Source organism: Rhinoraja longicauda, chromosome 18, assembly GCF_053455715.1.
Source record: "Rhinoraja longicauda isolate Sanriku21f chromosome 18, sRhiLon1.1, whole genome shotgun sequence".
In the NCBI taxonomy this organism is placed as follows: Eukaryota; Metazoa; Chordata; class Chondrichthyes; order Rajiformes; family Arhynchobatidae; genus Rhinoraja; species Rhinoraja longicauda.
Genome location: NC_135970.1, coordinates 8241515 through 8258313, shown reverse-complemented (window position 1 = coordinate 8258313; position 16799 = coordinate 8241515). Strand labels below are relative to the sequence as shown.

The 16799-nt window shown below is 49.5% G+C and overlaps 1 protein-coding gene across 3 annotated transcripts in view; it reads left to right on the top strand.

Annotated features, from left to right (window-relative positions):
• LOC144602059 (tumor protein p53-inducible protein 11-like) overlaps positions 1 to 14291 on the top strand; it is an 88052-nt gene extending 73761 nt beyond the window's left edge. For 2 of the 3 annotated variants that reach the window (XM_078414742.1, XM_078414741.1), the window contains exons 3-7: positions 1246 to 1304; positions 4269 to 4317; positions 7471 to 7567; positions 10302 to 10403; positions 13218 to 14291. In XM_078414742.1, coding sequence (XP_078270868.1) covers positions 1246 to 1304; positions 4269 to 4317; positions 7471 to 7567; positions 10302 to 10403; positions 13218 to 13351 — 441 coding nt within the window. In that variant the 3' untranslated portion in view covers positions 13352 to 14291. Of the gene's footprint in view, positions 1 to 1245; positions 1305 to 4268; positions 4318 to 7470; positions 7568 to 10301; positions 10404 to 13188 lie in introns of all 3 variants that reach the window. The other variant, XM_078414743.1, reaches the window with a different exon arrangement.
• The last annotated feature ends 2508 nt before the right edge of the window (positions 14292 to 16799 follow it).

Below are 16799 nucleotides of genomic sequence, written 5' to 3'. Positions count from 1 at the left end.
ATAATGGCCCATTATTTAACTTAATTAAAAGTAATTGTTCAATTCCACGAAACTCAATTAACTCTAATAGGTCACCACAGAAAGCCGACAAACACTGATTATTGCATAATCAAATAAACACTAAATGCCATTACAGGAGCCACTAATCACCATCTGTCTCATTACAGAAGTCATAGAAAATCACTGGCCGGTTGCACAAATCCATTAAACGATAACCGTCCATAAGAGGAACCATGTCCAAGTAGATGTATGGGGATGATGAATTTCATTAACCAACTCAAGCGATGGAGAGAATGGAGTGGATGAAAAGATAAATAAGCTCTTCTGACTGTAGTTTATAGTTGAGCTAAGGATTAGATGAGAGTTGGGGGGGGTCTGGGTCATGAGGCACCGAGAGTTCCCACAGAGGTTTTATGGAAAGGCCATTAATGTTGAGCAGTTTGTATGGGTGAAGAAGTAGATGGGATTTTAAAACACAGCAACTGGTGGGTCACTGACGTAACTGCCAGACAAACGTAGTTGAAGACACATGGAGACAGGTTTTCATCAAAAACTTGGGACTAGGTCAAATCTCTAAATAATAGCAGGATCGGGGATTAGGGCAGGACCAATCCAGGATCAGGGTCTCAGATGAGGGCAGGACTAATCTAGGATCAGGGTTTGGGATTATTGCAGGACCAACTTCAGGAGCATGGTCTGGATGTCAGCAGGACTAATCCAGGATCAGGGTCTGGATGTGAGCAGGACTAATCCAGGATCAGGGTCTGGATGTCAGCAGGACTAATCCAGGATCAGGGTCTCAGATGAAGCATGACCATCTCCAGGAGCAGAGTATGCAATTAGTGTAGGACCAATCCAGGGTCAGAGTGTGGGATGAAGGCAGGACCAGGAGCATGGTGTGGATGAGGACCAGACCAATCCAGGATTAGGATCTGGGATTGATGGGTTTAGTTTATTATCACGTGCACCGAGCTGCAGTGAAGAGCTTTTGTTGCGTGCTAACCAAATGCAGGACCAATCTGGGAGCAGGGTCTGGGATGAGTGGAAGATCATCTCTAAGGGTGGGATCTACGAGCAGAGAGTGCCAGGGAGACGTGGGGTCAGATCCCAATGATCATGTTGTGTGGAGGGACCAGGGGGTGCAGAGTGAACAGACGCAGTCAGCAGTCTGAGGTCGGTGTGGGTTGTTTGTTCCTCAGGTGAAGGGGAACCAACATTATTTTATACCTGTCTTTTCTTTTCCAGATCAGTCAAGTCTTGGGCAATGAAATGAAATTCACCATGAAAGAGCCCTTGGGACTCAGGTACAATGTTCAACATTCTGATGAAGTGTGATTGCTTATTACAGTGTGACCGGAGTGATGGATACATCTCCTCCCATGACAATGAACTAAACTCAAACTCCTGCCTGTGAGCAATGCTTGGTATTTATTCCCATCAACCATTTGCCACAGACACAATGTATTTGGCATTCACTGGGCCTATCTACTCCCTCATCCCACCTGCCCCACCCCCCTGAGTCCAGCCCAAGGCTCAAGTCTCAGCCCGCTGGTGACTTCTCAAAGAACCCTCAAAGCAGACGAAGGGGCCAGTGAGGAGGTGGGACCTCTGTTTCCTCTGCTCCGGCTTACCTGTCCCCTCTTTGGGTGCCGCGTGATGCTGTCAAGTCTACCAGCTCCCTGATTAAAGGATTACAAGTCAGGCAGTGATGCGTTGACCCAAGTCTATTTCTGCATTTGGGACTTTAAAAAAATACTTCCAAACACATCTAAAAATTATCTAGAAACTGGCATTGTTGACATTTGGCACAGTGCAATGGTGAGATCACATCTGGAGTCCCGTGACCACGGTTGGCCTTTTTATTTAAGGAAGGATATTACATACTGGAAATAGTCCAGAGAAGATTTACTAGACCTTTGAGGAAAGGTGGGACAGGGGGACAGATTCAGTGTGTATCCGCTGTGCTGAATGATTCTGTGAGTGACAGTCATAGAAACAGGCCCCTCAGCCCACCATGAAACACTCATCCACATTCATTCTTCCTAGCACCTGGTTTGTAACCGTTATGTCTTAGTGATTCAAGTGTTGGGCCAGGTGCTTCTTAGACATTAATGTCTCAAGCTTCACAATCCCCTCAGGCAAGAGTGAGAGGGATTTACTTAAGGATATAAGATTCTGAGTAAGGAACGTTAGGTAATGTAGCGTCAGGGGTCAATCTTTAAAAATAAGGGCCGAATACTTGAGGCAGAGACAAGGTGGATATTTTTTCTCTCAAGGGTCAGAGTCCTTGAACTTTCTTCTTCAAAAGGCAGAGGAAGCCTCTCAGCCACTCAACCACTGAGGTGTCTGTGGAGTGATCATCTCAGCAGCCACATGCTGAAGGAAGCTCTCCCTGTTAATTGAAGCACGCTCTGTGGAAGTAGGAAAATGTCCGACAGCCTGCAGTGGGTCCAGTACTTGCCCAGTCTGACTTCTGACTAGGGCCCCCTTAATAAAAACACAACAAACTAGCAGAAGGAGCTAAAAATAAACTGCTGGAGGAACTCAGCAGCTCAGCATCTGTCGAGGGAACTAGACAGATGACATTTAGGGTCAAGACCCTTCTTTAGACTGCCTGACCCGCTGAGTTCCTCCAGCAGTTTGTTTTTTTGTTCAGGATTCCAGCATCTGCAGTGTCTTTTGTGTAGCACGAGGTGTTCCCAGTTTCACTGAGACTTGTCCATTGCAGAGTTGGGGTCATGGGATGAGCGAGGAGCTACGACGTGGGTGGGAGTGGCGACTCTGTGAATAGTGTGGGCACAGAGCCTCTTGTGTGCAGACGTGCACAGTGTGAGAAGCATCTGTGTTGATCCCCGTCTTGATCTGAGTTCTCATGGGAAGTTCATGAGCACCGTTTTGTGTAGTTACTGCACAAAACAACGGGCGTTACGTAATGCAGTTTCCAGGTATTGATCATTTGACATACAATGTGGATTCTAAGACACAGCAGTGTAGTGAGTTTGACTGGGTTGTGCAGGGCAGATGGTGATAGGGGTTCTCCTGCCCCCTGCAGGCGCAGGCTGGTGATGCAGCTCTGGGTGCCTGATCGTTGCTGCACTCTGCCAGTGAACCAACACAGCTCTGGAACATAGAACAGTACAGCACAGGAACAGGCCCAACAGCCCACAATGTCCGTGCCAAACATATTGTCAGATTAAACTAATCTCCTCTGCCTTCACATGATACACATCCCTCCAGTCCCTGCATATCCATGTGCTTATCTCAGCAGCTTCCACCACCATTCACACCAGCACGTTCCAGGCACCCACCACCCTCTGTGCAAAAAAAACCCATTCCCCGCACATCTCTTTAAACTTTTCCCCTCTCACCTTAAAGCTGTGCCCTCTGGTCTTTGATATTTCCTCCCTGGGAAAGAAGACTGGCTATTCTATCCGTGCCGCTCATAATTTTATATACTTCTCTCAGGTCCCCCCCTCAGCCTCTGATGCTCCAGAGAAAAACTTTATCCAACCTCTCTCCTTAAGTATCCTCCAATCCACCAGGCAACATACCAGCAATGTTCTGGTAAACCTCTGAGCAAGCTGAGTCATACGTTGCTCCACATTCATCGCAAGAACATGCCCAAACAAATATTCATCTCTACAAAGTAATGCTGTGATAAATTGCAAGCTATTTACACTGCACGATGTGTCACTGCCCGCGTCTGCAGGTATCTATATATGTTTGTGTGACCAAGACGTGTGTTTATTGTTTGTGTGTATGTGTGAATATCCACGTGTGTCTTTCAAGCTTGAAAGCACGTACCACCAGATTCAAGAACTGCTTCTTCCCAGCAGTTATCAGACTCTTCAATGGAGTGGTCCATCTTGCTCCTCTGGTATCTTTGATCGTCTCCCTCGTTGCAGGCCTTTAAAAATCTGCACTTTCTTTGCAGTTGTAATACTGTATTCTGGCTGTGATTTTGTTCTCTTTTGACCTACTCCATGTATTCATGTACGGTAAGATTTGCCCAAAAAACCCATAAAACAAAGTTTTTCACTATATCTCGGACAGTGCACATGACAATGATAAACCCATACCTGTACCAATCGGTGCGTACGAATGTGTTTGTGTGTGTGTGCATGTGTTTTGAGTGTGTATGAATGTGCGTTTGTGTGTTGGTTGTGTGTGTGAGTGCATGCATGTGCATTTGTGAGTGTGCATGTATGTGAGTGTTGTGTGTGTGAGACACTGTGTGTGCACTAATCAGTCTGTTTAACTCCATTCAGGTTGTGGCAGTTGGTGTCGGCCGTCATGTTCAGTGTCGTTGCCATGATGGTGAGTTCACCCAGACTGCATCGTCCCAGCTTTATTCACACACACACAGGAATGACAGCTTTACCGATACAGCGGAGTTGGACGGCCATTATTCCGAGTCCTTCCTCCCACTATCTCCTACTGGGGCAGGGTAGGCTGGTGACACTACTTACTGTGTGGGCAGGAGGGGAGAGGCACGCCAGTGTTTTACATCAGAATTATCTCCATACAAATCACAAACTGAAGATTGCAGAATCGGTGCTGCTGCCGTCTAATGCGAGATGTCAAGTCAAGTCAAGTCAAGTCAATTTTATTTGTATTGCACATTTAAAAACAACCCACGTTGACCAAAGTGCTGTACATCAGTTCAGGTACTAAGAAGAAAACGAACATACAATGGCACACAAACATAACAGCACATACATAAACAGTTCACATTGTCGGTGAGATACATAGACAATAGGTGCAGGAGTGGGCCATTCGGCCCTTTGAGCCAGCACCGCCATTCAATGTGATCATGGCTGATCCACAATCAGTACCCCGTTCATGCCTTCTCCCCATACCCCTTGATTCCGCTAGCCCTAAGAGTTATATCTAACTCTTTTGAATGCATCCAGTGAATTGGCCTCCACTACCTTCTGAGAAGGAGAATTCCACAAATTCACAACTCTGTGTGAAAAAGCTTTTCCTCGTCTCAGTTCTAAATGGCCTCCCCCTTATTCTTATACTGTGGCCCCTGGTTCTGGACCCCCCCAACATCAAGAACATGTTTCTTGCATCTAGCGTGTTCAATCCCTTAATAATTTTATATGTTTCTATGAGCCCCTCTCATCCTAAATTCCAGTGAATACAAGCCCAGTCGCTCCATTCTTTCATCATGTGACAGTCCCGCCATCACGGGAATTAACCTTGTGAACCTACGCTGCACTCAAGGGCAAGAATGCCCATCCTCAAATTAGGAGACCAAAACTGGACACAATACTCCAGGTGTGGTCTCACCAGGGCCCTGTACAACTACAGAAGGACTTCCTTGCTCCAATACTCATCTCCTCTTGTTATGAACATGCCATTAGCTTTCTTCACTGCCTGCTGTAGCTGCATGCTTATTTTCAGTGACTGATGCACTAGGACACCCAGGTCTCGTTGTACTTCCCCTTTTCCTAACTTGACACCATTCAGATAATAATCTGCCTTCCTGTTCTTGCCTCCTAAGTGGATAACCTCACATTCATCCACATTATACTGCATCTGCCATGCAACTGCCCACTTACACAACGTCCAAGTCACCCTGCAGCCTCATAGCATCCTTTTCACAGTTCACACTGCCACCCAGCTTTGTGTCATCTGCAAATTTGCTAATGTCACTTTTAATTCCTTCATCTAAATCATTAATGTATATTGTAAATAGCTGCGGTCCCAGCACTGGGCCTTGCCGTACCCCACTAGTCACTGCCTGCCATTCTGAAAGGGACCCGTTAATCCCTACTCTTTGTCTCCTGTTTGGCAACCAATTTTCTATCCACGTCAATACCCTACCCCCCAATACCATGTGCTCTAATTTTGCCCACTAATCTCCGAATCCAAAATAACTGCTTGAACAAAATGAAAGTAAATCAAGGAGTGACTGGGAACTTTACGAAACATCACGAGAGCTTTCCCAGTTTAAACATTCGCAGGTAACACAAATGACAGAGTGCTGACACTGCTACCTCATTGGGACACTGCAGGAATGATTACCCAGGAATAATGCTGTACACTCACTCCCAGTGTGGGAATCCTGTTGTACACTTACTCCCAGTGTGGGAATCCTGTTGTACACTCACTCCCAGTGTGGGGGATACTGTTGTACACACTGCAGGTGTGATAAATCCTGTTGCACACTCACTCCGGGTGGGGAATCCTGTTGTGCACTCACTCCCAATGTGGATAATCTTGTTGCACGCTCACTTCCAGTGTGGGGAATCGCTATTCCCGTCAAGCCACAAACACACCCATAATTACACCGACATGTTTCTAAGATGCCACCCAAGTGCCCCTGAACAGCAACATTTCCCCAAAACATTTCACCATTTAAAAAATATTGCATTTTATATCCAAAGTACATACATTTCTTGGAGTCATAGAATCATAAAGCACAGATACAGTCTTAGAATCGTAAAGCACAGATACTAGTTGTCTCAACTAGTCCTTGCCCACCCAATGTTCACCTGCCCGTGTTTGGCCCATATTCCTCTCAACCTTTATTTCCCAGTCACCCTTTCCCTCCATCTCCCTCTCTCACTTCCAGTTTCCCTCACATTTAAAAACTGCCTCCCTGACACTTTCTCACTTTATCTCTCTCCCAGCCTCCCTCTCCCCTCCTCTCTCTCCCAGTCTCCCTCCCTCTCCCCATCTCTCTCTCCCAGTCTCCCTCCCTCTCCCCATCTCTCTCTCCCAGTCTCTGTCACTCTCCCCTACTCTCTCTCCCACTCTCCCCTACTCTCTCTCCGTCTCCCTCCCTCTCCCCATCCCTCTCTCCCAGTCTCTCTCCCTCGCCCCTACTCTCCCTCCCAGTCTCCCTCCCTCTCTCCCTCCCTCTCTCCCAGTCTCCCTCCCTCTCTCCTCCTCTCTCCCAGCCTCCCTCCCTCTCTCCCAGTCTCCCTCCCTCTCTCCCAGTCTCCCTCCCTCTCTCCTCCTCTCTCCCAGCCTCCCTCCCTCTCTCCCAGTCTCCCTCCCACTCCCCTACTCTCTCTCCCAGTCTCCCCCCCTCTCCCCATCTCTCTCTCCCAGTCTCCCTCCCTCTCCCCTACTCTCTCTCCCAGTCTCCCCCCCTCTCCCCATCCCTCTCTCCCAGTCTCCCTCCCTCTCCCCTACTCTCTCTCCATCCTGCCCTTTATCCCCACTGCTGCACAACCATTTCCCATCTTGATACTTGGCCCGAGGTTGGGAAGGTCCATTTGCAGTTATATTTCGGGTGTCTGGGAACCCGATGGCCACCTGTATCCAGGTTGGTAAATGGTGGGTGCCCGTCTGTGTCCCCGTGTGTACACCACCCTATGGGAGTTGGACCTTGTCTCCTTGATGAACGTGTCATGAACCTGCCACACCACACAGGGTTTGTCGTGCTGAGGCAGCAGTGCCCGTTGTGCAGGACGTTGGATGTTGTCAGTAACACTGTCCCCTTCCTGTTTCCAGGCGCTCGTCTTTCCTGACCAGCTCTACGACGTAGTCTTTGACAAAGGAGGATCGGAGAGTAAGATATCTGTGAGGCTGTATGGGGGCGCACTGCTCAGTAAGTACCACTGCCCAAGCCCTGCGCAGCCAGTAATCCTGGTTCACACAGACCACTGCACTGCACTGCACCGTAACTCAACACAGACTCACTACACCGACCGTACCTGGAGAACTCCACACTTATACAAACCCACTACACACCAGTGTACAGGGAGCACTGCAACTTATCACTAATCCACTACACTGACTGCACAGACTGTCCAGGGAACTCTGCACCTTAACACACGCCCACCACACCGACTGTACACTGACTGCACCTTAACACGACCACCACACTGTACACTGGCGGCACCTTAACACGACCACCACACTGTACACTGACTGCACCTTAACACGACCACCACACTGTACACTGACTGCACCTTAACACGACCACCACACCGACTGTACACTGACTGCACCTTAACACGACCACCACACTGTACACTGACTGCACGGTGGGGCAGCGGGGGAGTTGCTCCCTTACAGCGCCCGAGACCTGGGCTTTATCCTGACTACGGGTGTTGTCTGTATGGGATTGGTACGTTCTCTCTGTGACCACCTGGGTTTCCCCAGGTGCTCCAGTTTCCTTCCACATTCCAAAGACGTGCAGGTTTCTGGGTGAATTGACTTTGGTAAAATTGTAAAATTGACCGTAAGTTACTCCAGCATTTTGTGCCTATCTTAGGAGGAGGAACATCAGGGATAGAACTGAGGATCCCGGCCCTGTGCATCGGGAACCAAAGTCATAAGTGATAGGAGCAGAATTGGCCATTCGGCCCATCAAGTCCACTCCACCATTCAATCATGGATGATCCATCTCTCCCTCCCAACCCCAATCTCCTGCCCTCTTCCCACAACCCCTGACACCCGTAGCAATCAAGAATCTATCCATCTCCGCCTTTAAAAAACATCCATTGGCTTCCACCGCCTTCTGTGGCAAAGAATTCCACAGATTCACCACCCTCTGACTAAAGAAAGGGGCAGCTAGATACCAGGTGTAGGTGGCAGAGAGAACACACCGCCTCACAGCGTGTTTCCTCTTTGGGTCCCATGTTGACCTCACCTGTAAGACCGGGGGAAGCCCAGTCATAGAACATAGAACATAGAAAATAGGTGCAGGAGTAGGCTATTCGGCCCTTCGAGCCTGCACCGCCATTCAATATGATCATGGCTGATCATCCAACTCAGTATCCCGTACCTGCCTTCTCTCCATACCCCCTGATCCCTTTAACCACAAGGGCCACATCTAACTCCCTCTTAAATATAGCCAATGAACTGGCCTCAACTACCTTCTGTGGCAGAGAATTCCACAGATTCACCACTCTCGGTGTGAAGAAAAACTTTCTCATCTCGGTCCTAAAGGACTTCCATCTTATCCTTAAACTGTGACCCCTTGTTCTGGACTTCCCCAACATTGGGAACAATCTTTCTGCATCCAGCCTGTCCAACCCCTTAAGAATTTTGTAAGTTTCTATAAGATCCCCCCTCAATCTTCTAAATTCCAGCGAGTACAAGCCGAGTCTATCCAGTCTTTCTTCATATGAAAGTCCTGCCATCCCAGGCCATCCTGCCATCCCACCACCGCAATCACTCCCAACAGCCCAGGGAACCAAGGGGGACTTCTTTAGGAGCTGCCGATTTCCTGTGGCCACAGCGGGTAGTTTCACGGGTATGCAGTACACACACATCTGACACTCTGGCAGCTCCCGGCTTTGTTCCTGCTTTCTCAGGCCTGTCCCGGCTGGTGGGTGCCACAGCCTGGCCCAGTCCGTGCCCAGCCTGCTGGTGGGAGCCGGCTCTTCCGGGGATGGCCCAGCTGAATCTCCCCCTGAAACCTCCGTCCATTTGTCTCTCACCCGCTGCCCCGAACTTCGTAGAGTCATACAGTGATACTGTGTGGAAACAGGCCCTTCACCCCAACATGTCCCAGCTACACTAGTCCCACCTGCATATCCCACCAAACCTGTCTTATGCAAGTACCTGTCGAACTGTTTCTTAAATGTTGGGACAGTCCCTACCTCCTCTGGCAGCTTGTTTCATACATCCACCACCTTTTGTGTGAAAAAGTTACACTTCAAATTCCTATTAAATCTTTTCCCCTTCACCTTAAACTTATCTCCTCTGGTCCTCGACTCACCTACTCTGGGCAAGAGACTGTGCATGTATCCGAGCTATTCCTCTCATGATCTGTAGGAAGATAACTGCAGATGCTGGTACAAATCGAAGGTATTTATTCACAAAATGCTGGCTGAAGAAGGGTCTCGACCCGAAACGTCAACCATTGCCTCTCTCCTAGATGCTGCCTGACCTGCTGAGTTACTCCAACATTTAGTGATACCTCTCATGATCTTGTATACTTCTATAAGATTACACCTGCGCTCCAAGGAATAGAGTCCTGGCCTACTCAGCATCTCCCTACAGCTCAGACCCTCTAGTCCTGGCAACATCCTCGTAAATCTTCTCTATACCCTTTCCAGCTTGACAACATCTTTCCTACAACATGGTGCCCAGAACTGAACACAATGCTCTAAATGTGGCCTCACCGACATCTTACAACAACTGCAACTTGACCGCCCAACTTCGTTACTATATTCATGTCCACGCTCTAGGAGAGGCTGTGCTGCCCATGGACTGGGTCAAATGTTGGTCAGGGTCTGAGTCCTGGATCTCTGCGGTGTAGTAACTGGGGTCCTGAGCACGGGGTGGGCTCCAGGGAACCCTCTCATGTTCCCCCCTCTCTTGCCTTGCAGGTATTTCCTTGATAATGTGGAATGTGTTGTACACGGCGGAGAAGATGGTGATCCGGTGGACATTGCTGGCCGAAGCCTGTTACTTCGCAGTGCAGTTTGTAGGTGGGTTATCAATGGATTACTTCAGCCAACACACACTTCATCGTGGGTGCCCTCACTCCCCCACAACCTACTCCCCTCATAGCCTAGTCTCCCTGTCCCCCTCTCTCCCTGAACCCCACCCCCCCTGTCCCCCTCTCTCCCTGAACCCTTCTCTCCCTGTAGCCCACTCCCCGTCCCCCACTCCCCCTGTCCCCCACCCCCCCTGTCCCCCACCCCCCTTGTCCCCCAATCCCCCACTCCCCCTATTCCCAACCACCACTGTCCCCCACCCTCCTTGTCCCCCACTCCCTATTCCCCACCCCCCCTCTCCCCCACTCCCCCTGTCCCCCACCCCCCTGTCCCACACACCCCCTGTCCCCCACTCCCCCTGTCCCACACACCCCCTGTCCCACACACCCCCTGTCCCCCAGTACCCATTCCCCCTGTCCCCCACTCCCCCTGTCCCCCACCCCCCCTGTCCCACACACCCCCTGTCCCCCACCCCCCCTGTCCCCCACCCCCCCTGTCCCCCACTCCCCCAGTACCCATTCCCCCTGTCCCCCACTCCCCCTGTAGCCCTCTCTCCGTCTCCACTCCCCCGCCCCCCACTCCCCCTGTAGCCCAGCCCCTTGTACCCCCACTCCACGTACCCCACCCCCTCTGTCCCAGTCTCCTTGTACACCCATACTCTATGCAGTCCCACTCCCATTTCCCAGACGTCCCGTACCCCAAAGCTAGCGTACCCCAGACTCCCTGCACCCCCATACTGCACGCAACGCACTCCCCCCTGTACCCTTACTATTCCAGACCGCTTGTAGCCAGTCTCCAGATGCCCAGTCTCCCTGTTCCACACCTCACCATGAGAGAGGCTCACCCAGGTCAGACGCTGTGACAAGAGCCCGACTCTTCCCTGAGAACCTGACTGCCTTGTTGCAGTGGCAGCTGATGGCCACCGGATGGCAGTGCTGCCCAACAATTGGTGCCCTGGACCACAGGTCTATCTCCAGATGTGGGGTGTAGGGTGATAATCAGAGGCATTGGGTTGCAGGGATGTCACAGCGAGCTCAGTACTGCCCAGCCTAACGTCTACCTGTGATAACATGAGCACCAGTCACCCCACGACAAATAGGTGGCCCGTTTCACTAGTGTCTGTGGGTATTGCATTTCCCATCTGGTGCGTTCTGAATAAAACTGGTCCCAGTTGGTGCTGACAGGCCCGGACTCCCATTGCTTCAGAACCACAGTATGAGCCAGCAGGGCTCGAACCTCGACCTATGGTGGTAGCTGCAGCCACCTCCCAGCAGCCCCCCAGTTCTTGTGTCACGGTACCTGTCCTCTGTTCGTATGCTTACTTCAAACACCAGCTCCCTGTCCAGCTCACTCCACCCCACCTTCACCTTCCCACCCACCCCAGAGAGCAGGAAGCCAATAACGTCCATTCAGTTCCCCGGTGTACCGCTGCCCAAGGGAGTTGGTGCAGGAAGACTTTGCGTAAAAGTGACATTAATCCTTTGTGTGTTAGAAGGAACTGCAGATGCTTGTTTAAACTGAAGATAGACTCGGGAAGCTGGAGTAACTCAGCAGGACAGGCAGCATCTCTGGAGAGAAGGAACGGGTGACGTTTCGGGTGGAGACCCTTCTTCAGACTGAAGGGTCTCGACCTGAAATGTCTCCCATTCCTTCTCTCCAGAGTCTTAATCCTTTGTGTGTTCTACATGCGTGAATATGACTGTGTGTTATACATGTGTGAAATTGGCATTAACCCATTGTAGCATCTTTACACCTGGGGTGGTGGGTGTATGGAATAAGCTGTCGAATCAGGTAGATGACATAGGTGCTATTGTAACATGCTAGAAGATGATATTAACACATTGCATGTGGTACATGTGAGGATAGTATTAACCCCTGATGTGAGGTACATGTGAGGACAATAATCTCTTGGGTGGAGAATTGTGTGAGTACTATATTAATCCATTTGTGCGTTGCACATGGTTGAAGATGAAATGAACCCCTTGTGTCTCGTATGTGTGAACATGATAATCAGACATCGTGTGGTTGTATTTGACGTGACAATATATAGTTTATTGAAGGTGGTGTCAAAAAGATTTTCAGCACATTGGCCTTCATCAGTCAGAGTATTGAGTATAGAAGTTGGGAGGTCATGTTGCAGTTGTATAAGACGTTGGTGAGGCCACATTTAGAATATTGTGCTCAGTTTGGGGCACCAGTTACAGGAAAGATATTGTCAAGATGGAAAGGGTGCAGAGAAGATTTATGAGGATGTTGCCAGGACTCGAGGGCCTGACCTACAGGGAGAGGTTGAGCAGGCTAGGACTCTATTCCTTGGAGCACAGGGGTGATCTTGTCGAGGTATACAAAATCATGAGAGGAATAGATTGGGTAAACACAAAGAGGCTCTTGCCCAGAGGAGAGGACATGGGTTTAAGGTGAGGGGGGAGAGATTTTACACCTAGGGTGGTGGGTAATGTTTTTACACCTAGGGTGGTGGGTGTATGGAACAAGCTGTCAAAACAGATAGATGAGGCAGGTGCTATTGTAACATTTGAGTGGTATTTGGACAGGTACAGTGATAGGACGGATTTAGGAATATGGGCCATACGCAGGCAGGTGGGACTAGTGTAGACATGTTGGTCGGTCTGGGCAAGTTGAATCTCAGGGCCTGTTTCCACACTGTATGACTCTAATAAACTCTTCATTGTATTTTTAAAGATAATTGCCAGTGAAGCAATTTGTCCCGGCCTTTGCATCGGGTTATGATAACCGCACCTCACAATCCCCATTGCAGGTTCTGAGGGGTTCTTTGTTCTGTTCCAGTGACGAGCATCACACTGTTGGAAGTGGGAGTGCTGCCGTGGGGAGCATCGCTGCTGCTGTTCAGCCGGGGGCTCTTCGTCATCATCAGTGTCTATTACTATTATCAAGTGGGTCTCAAGCCCAAGAAGGCGTGAGGAATGTGGGAGACATTTGGCTCTGCAGGAGGAAGCTCGGAAACCTGCGGTCGGAGAGTTAGTTTGTAATTCTTGTGTCATGTTCTTTCTCACTCGCGGATTTGCGCCTTCCTAGTACTGTTGTATTAAATGAATTGTGTGTGCTCCTTCTGTGTGTGTGTGCACATGTTTGTGTGCACATGCGTGTGTGTGTGTGTGTGTGTGAGAACCCGTGTGTGTGTGTGTCCATACGTGCATGTGTCATTCTTTTGGTGTACATTCATTCTGAATGCGTGTGTTTACCTCTGTGTATATTATTGCCTGGGTGTGTGTGACTGCCTGTGTTTACCTCTCTGACTATCATTTTCCATGTCTCTGTTTGATTGTATGTGTGTACACATGTAAGTGTGCCTGCGCTTGGGTGTGTGTGTGTGTCTTTAGGTATGTCATGTATGTGTCTGCATTTTTGCATGCATGTCTGTGTGACTGTGTTTGTGTGTGGGCCTTCTGTGCATGAATGTCTGTATGCATGTGTTTGTGTATGTATGTGTGTGTGCGCGCCTGTGTGTGCGTTTGTGCATGTATGTTTGTGCATGTATGTTTGTGCATGTGTGCGTGTGTGTTCTGCCTCATGTGCAGCAGCAGTTGAACATTGTTGAATTATTTACCTCAAGAATGATCAATAAACGTGTGATGTGACCCAGTGGGTGGACTGATGAGCCAGGCCTGTAGTGCTAGCACCACACTCAACCTCCAGCAGGGGGAGCCAAGGAGCCCCCCACCCACCAGGACATCCCAACCACCACGAATGAGAAGCTCACGTGCAGGGTATCGTTTGCGAGGGAGGGAGGAATGCCCTTCATGCTAGAAAAAACATTTTGCCAAAATCAGATCGCGTTGCAAAACATGTTTGAGCTGTGTGTGATTCAATTTCATAACAATAAAGCACAATAAAACATGACAGCTGTGTGTCATGGCCACTGGATAGCACCAAGCACATCTGGAGACACAGAATGGATCAGAGAAATCTACAGCACACAGCAGGACCTCCGGTCCATCGTGTCTCTGCCCACCACACTTGGACATGGGGGCCGTTCCAGTTGCCAGCTCCTGATCGGTCTCACTCCAGGTTACAGTGCTTCATCTGCTTCATGCTCTTCTGTCCTCTCACCACTCACTTCACAAAGGAAGCCTTCCTCACATCACGTTTGGACCTTGGGATGATCACCTTCAAAGTCACGGTGAGCTGGCCAATTGGATACAAAATTGTCTTGGTGGCAGGAATCTGGGGGTGATGGTGGGGGATTGTTTTTCATATTGGAGGCTGTGACCAGGGAACTGAGCAATGTCCCCTGGTGCTTGTCATATACATATATTAGTGATTTGGATGAGAATGCAGGTGGTGGCATGATTATGAGTTTGCTGATAAAACTAAAATTGGTGGTATAGGGAACAGCGAGGAAGGGTGTCTAGCATTACAACTGGATCTATATCCACTGGGAAAGAGGAAAAGGAATGGAATTTAACCCAAACAAATGTAACTTGATGTATTTTTGGGAAGTTAAACCTGGGCAGTGCCCACACGATGAATGGCAGGGCCCTGGGGAATGTTGTAGATCAGCAAGATCTCAGGGTGCAAGTTTGTAGTTCCCTGAAAATGGCAACAGAAATAGACAGGGTGGTGTCGAAGGCTTGTGGGACTATTGCCTTCATCGGACGGGGCACTGAGTACAAGAGCTGAGACGTCATTTTACACCTGTAAAAGACGATGATTAGACCACACTTGGAGCATTGTGCATAGTTTGGTCACCATTTTATTGGAGGGATGTGATTAAGCCAGAGGGACAACCCATTTGGCGTATGTGCTTAGCTTGGTAATCTGTCCACATTTTCATCCACTCCTTACACACTGAGAGCAATTTACAGAGGCCAATCAAGCTACAAAGCCTTCTTTCAGATGTGGGGGGCAACTGGAGAAAATCTTTGACATCACCCGGGGCCAGGATCGAACCAGGGTCTCGTGCTGTGAAGCAGCAGCTCTACCAGCTGTGCCACTGTGCTGCCCTCAAAGAGGGAGATCTCATCAATGTAAAAGGATCCAAAGAGGGCATGATGGGGTAGATGCTGAGGTGTTTCCACGAGTGGGAGAAAGTCGAGCGAGCGGACATGGCCACAAGGGAAGGCGGAGACTTGGAAATGTGCAGCTGGGACACGTTGGGCAAGTAGGGCCGAAGGGCCTGTATCCAGGCTGTATCGCTCGATGGCTCGATGAGATGTGTGGGACTTGTTCTTGCGGAGGTTGCGAACCTACACCCAGGGGGTTGTGGAAGCTGGATCACTGGAAGTATTTAATGAGGAAGCAGATCCATTTTTGAAAAGCTCAGGGAATTGAGGGCCATGGGGAGCTGGCACAAAAGAGAAGCCTGGACCATGATCACAGTGAATGGCAAGGCAGTCGAGTGCCAGCACTGCATGGATCAGACCACACTTGCTCCTGGATACTTGGGCTTTTATGTTTCAACTCTACAACTTCTGAATAACATTTTATTGTGTCTCTCTCACAAGGCAATCAGACAAAGGACAATATCAAGAACATTCTACACTTCCACTTTGAAATACATAGTTGGCGTAGAGGACTGAGTTCAATGGCATGGACTGCCTTGCCTGTACAAATACAAAGTTTGCACTGTAGATTTAGATACATTTCATATACAGTACATTTAAAGAAAACAGCTTGAGAATGGGAGATTAGCATCATATCACTGCAGAAAACCACTCAGCATATCACAGATTAGAGTTTAGTTTAGAGACACAGCGTGGAAACAGGCCCTTCGGCCCAAAGGGTCCGTGCCGACCAGCGATCCCCGGACACATTAACACTATCCGACACCCACTAGGGACAATTTTTACATTTATCAAGCCTATTAACCTACAAACCTGTACGTCTTTGGAGTGTGGGAGGAAACCGAAGATCTCGGGAGAAAACCCATGGGGAGAACGTACAAACTCCGTACAGACAGCACCCGTAGTCAGGATCGAACCCGGGTCTCCGGCGCTGCATTCGCTGTAAGGCAGCAACTCTACCGCTGCGCCACCGTGACCGCTCAGTGTGGTGTGTAGGATTATTGTGCCCCCTCACCACTACATCTTGGCTCCCAAGTCTGAGCAGTTTCTCCACATCTGCTCCAGCTGCCCTGTGCTCGAAACTTCAGGCTCCAGTGCTGCTTGAGTCCCCTGGTGCTTCTAAAAGTGAGACGCCGCTCCCAATGCCAGTCTGTGCCCCCTGTGTGCGTGACGCACAACTACCCCTACTCACTGTCCACACCCACTGGCCAACTGTAGCACCCACTCCGGTCTCACGCCCAACATACACGCCCAACGCACCATCACAGAATGCCTCCACTGCAGCTTATTTGAGACAGGATATATTTATTACAGACAGTGCGAAGGAGATCATGAGGCTAGTTCC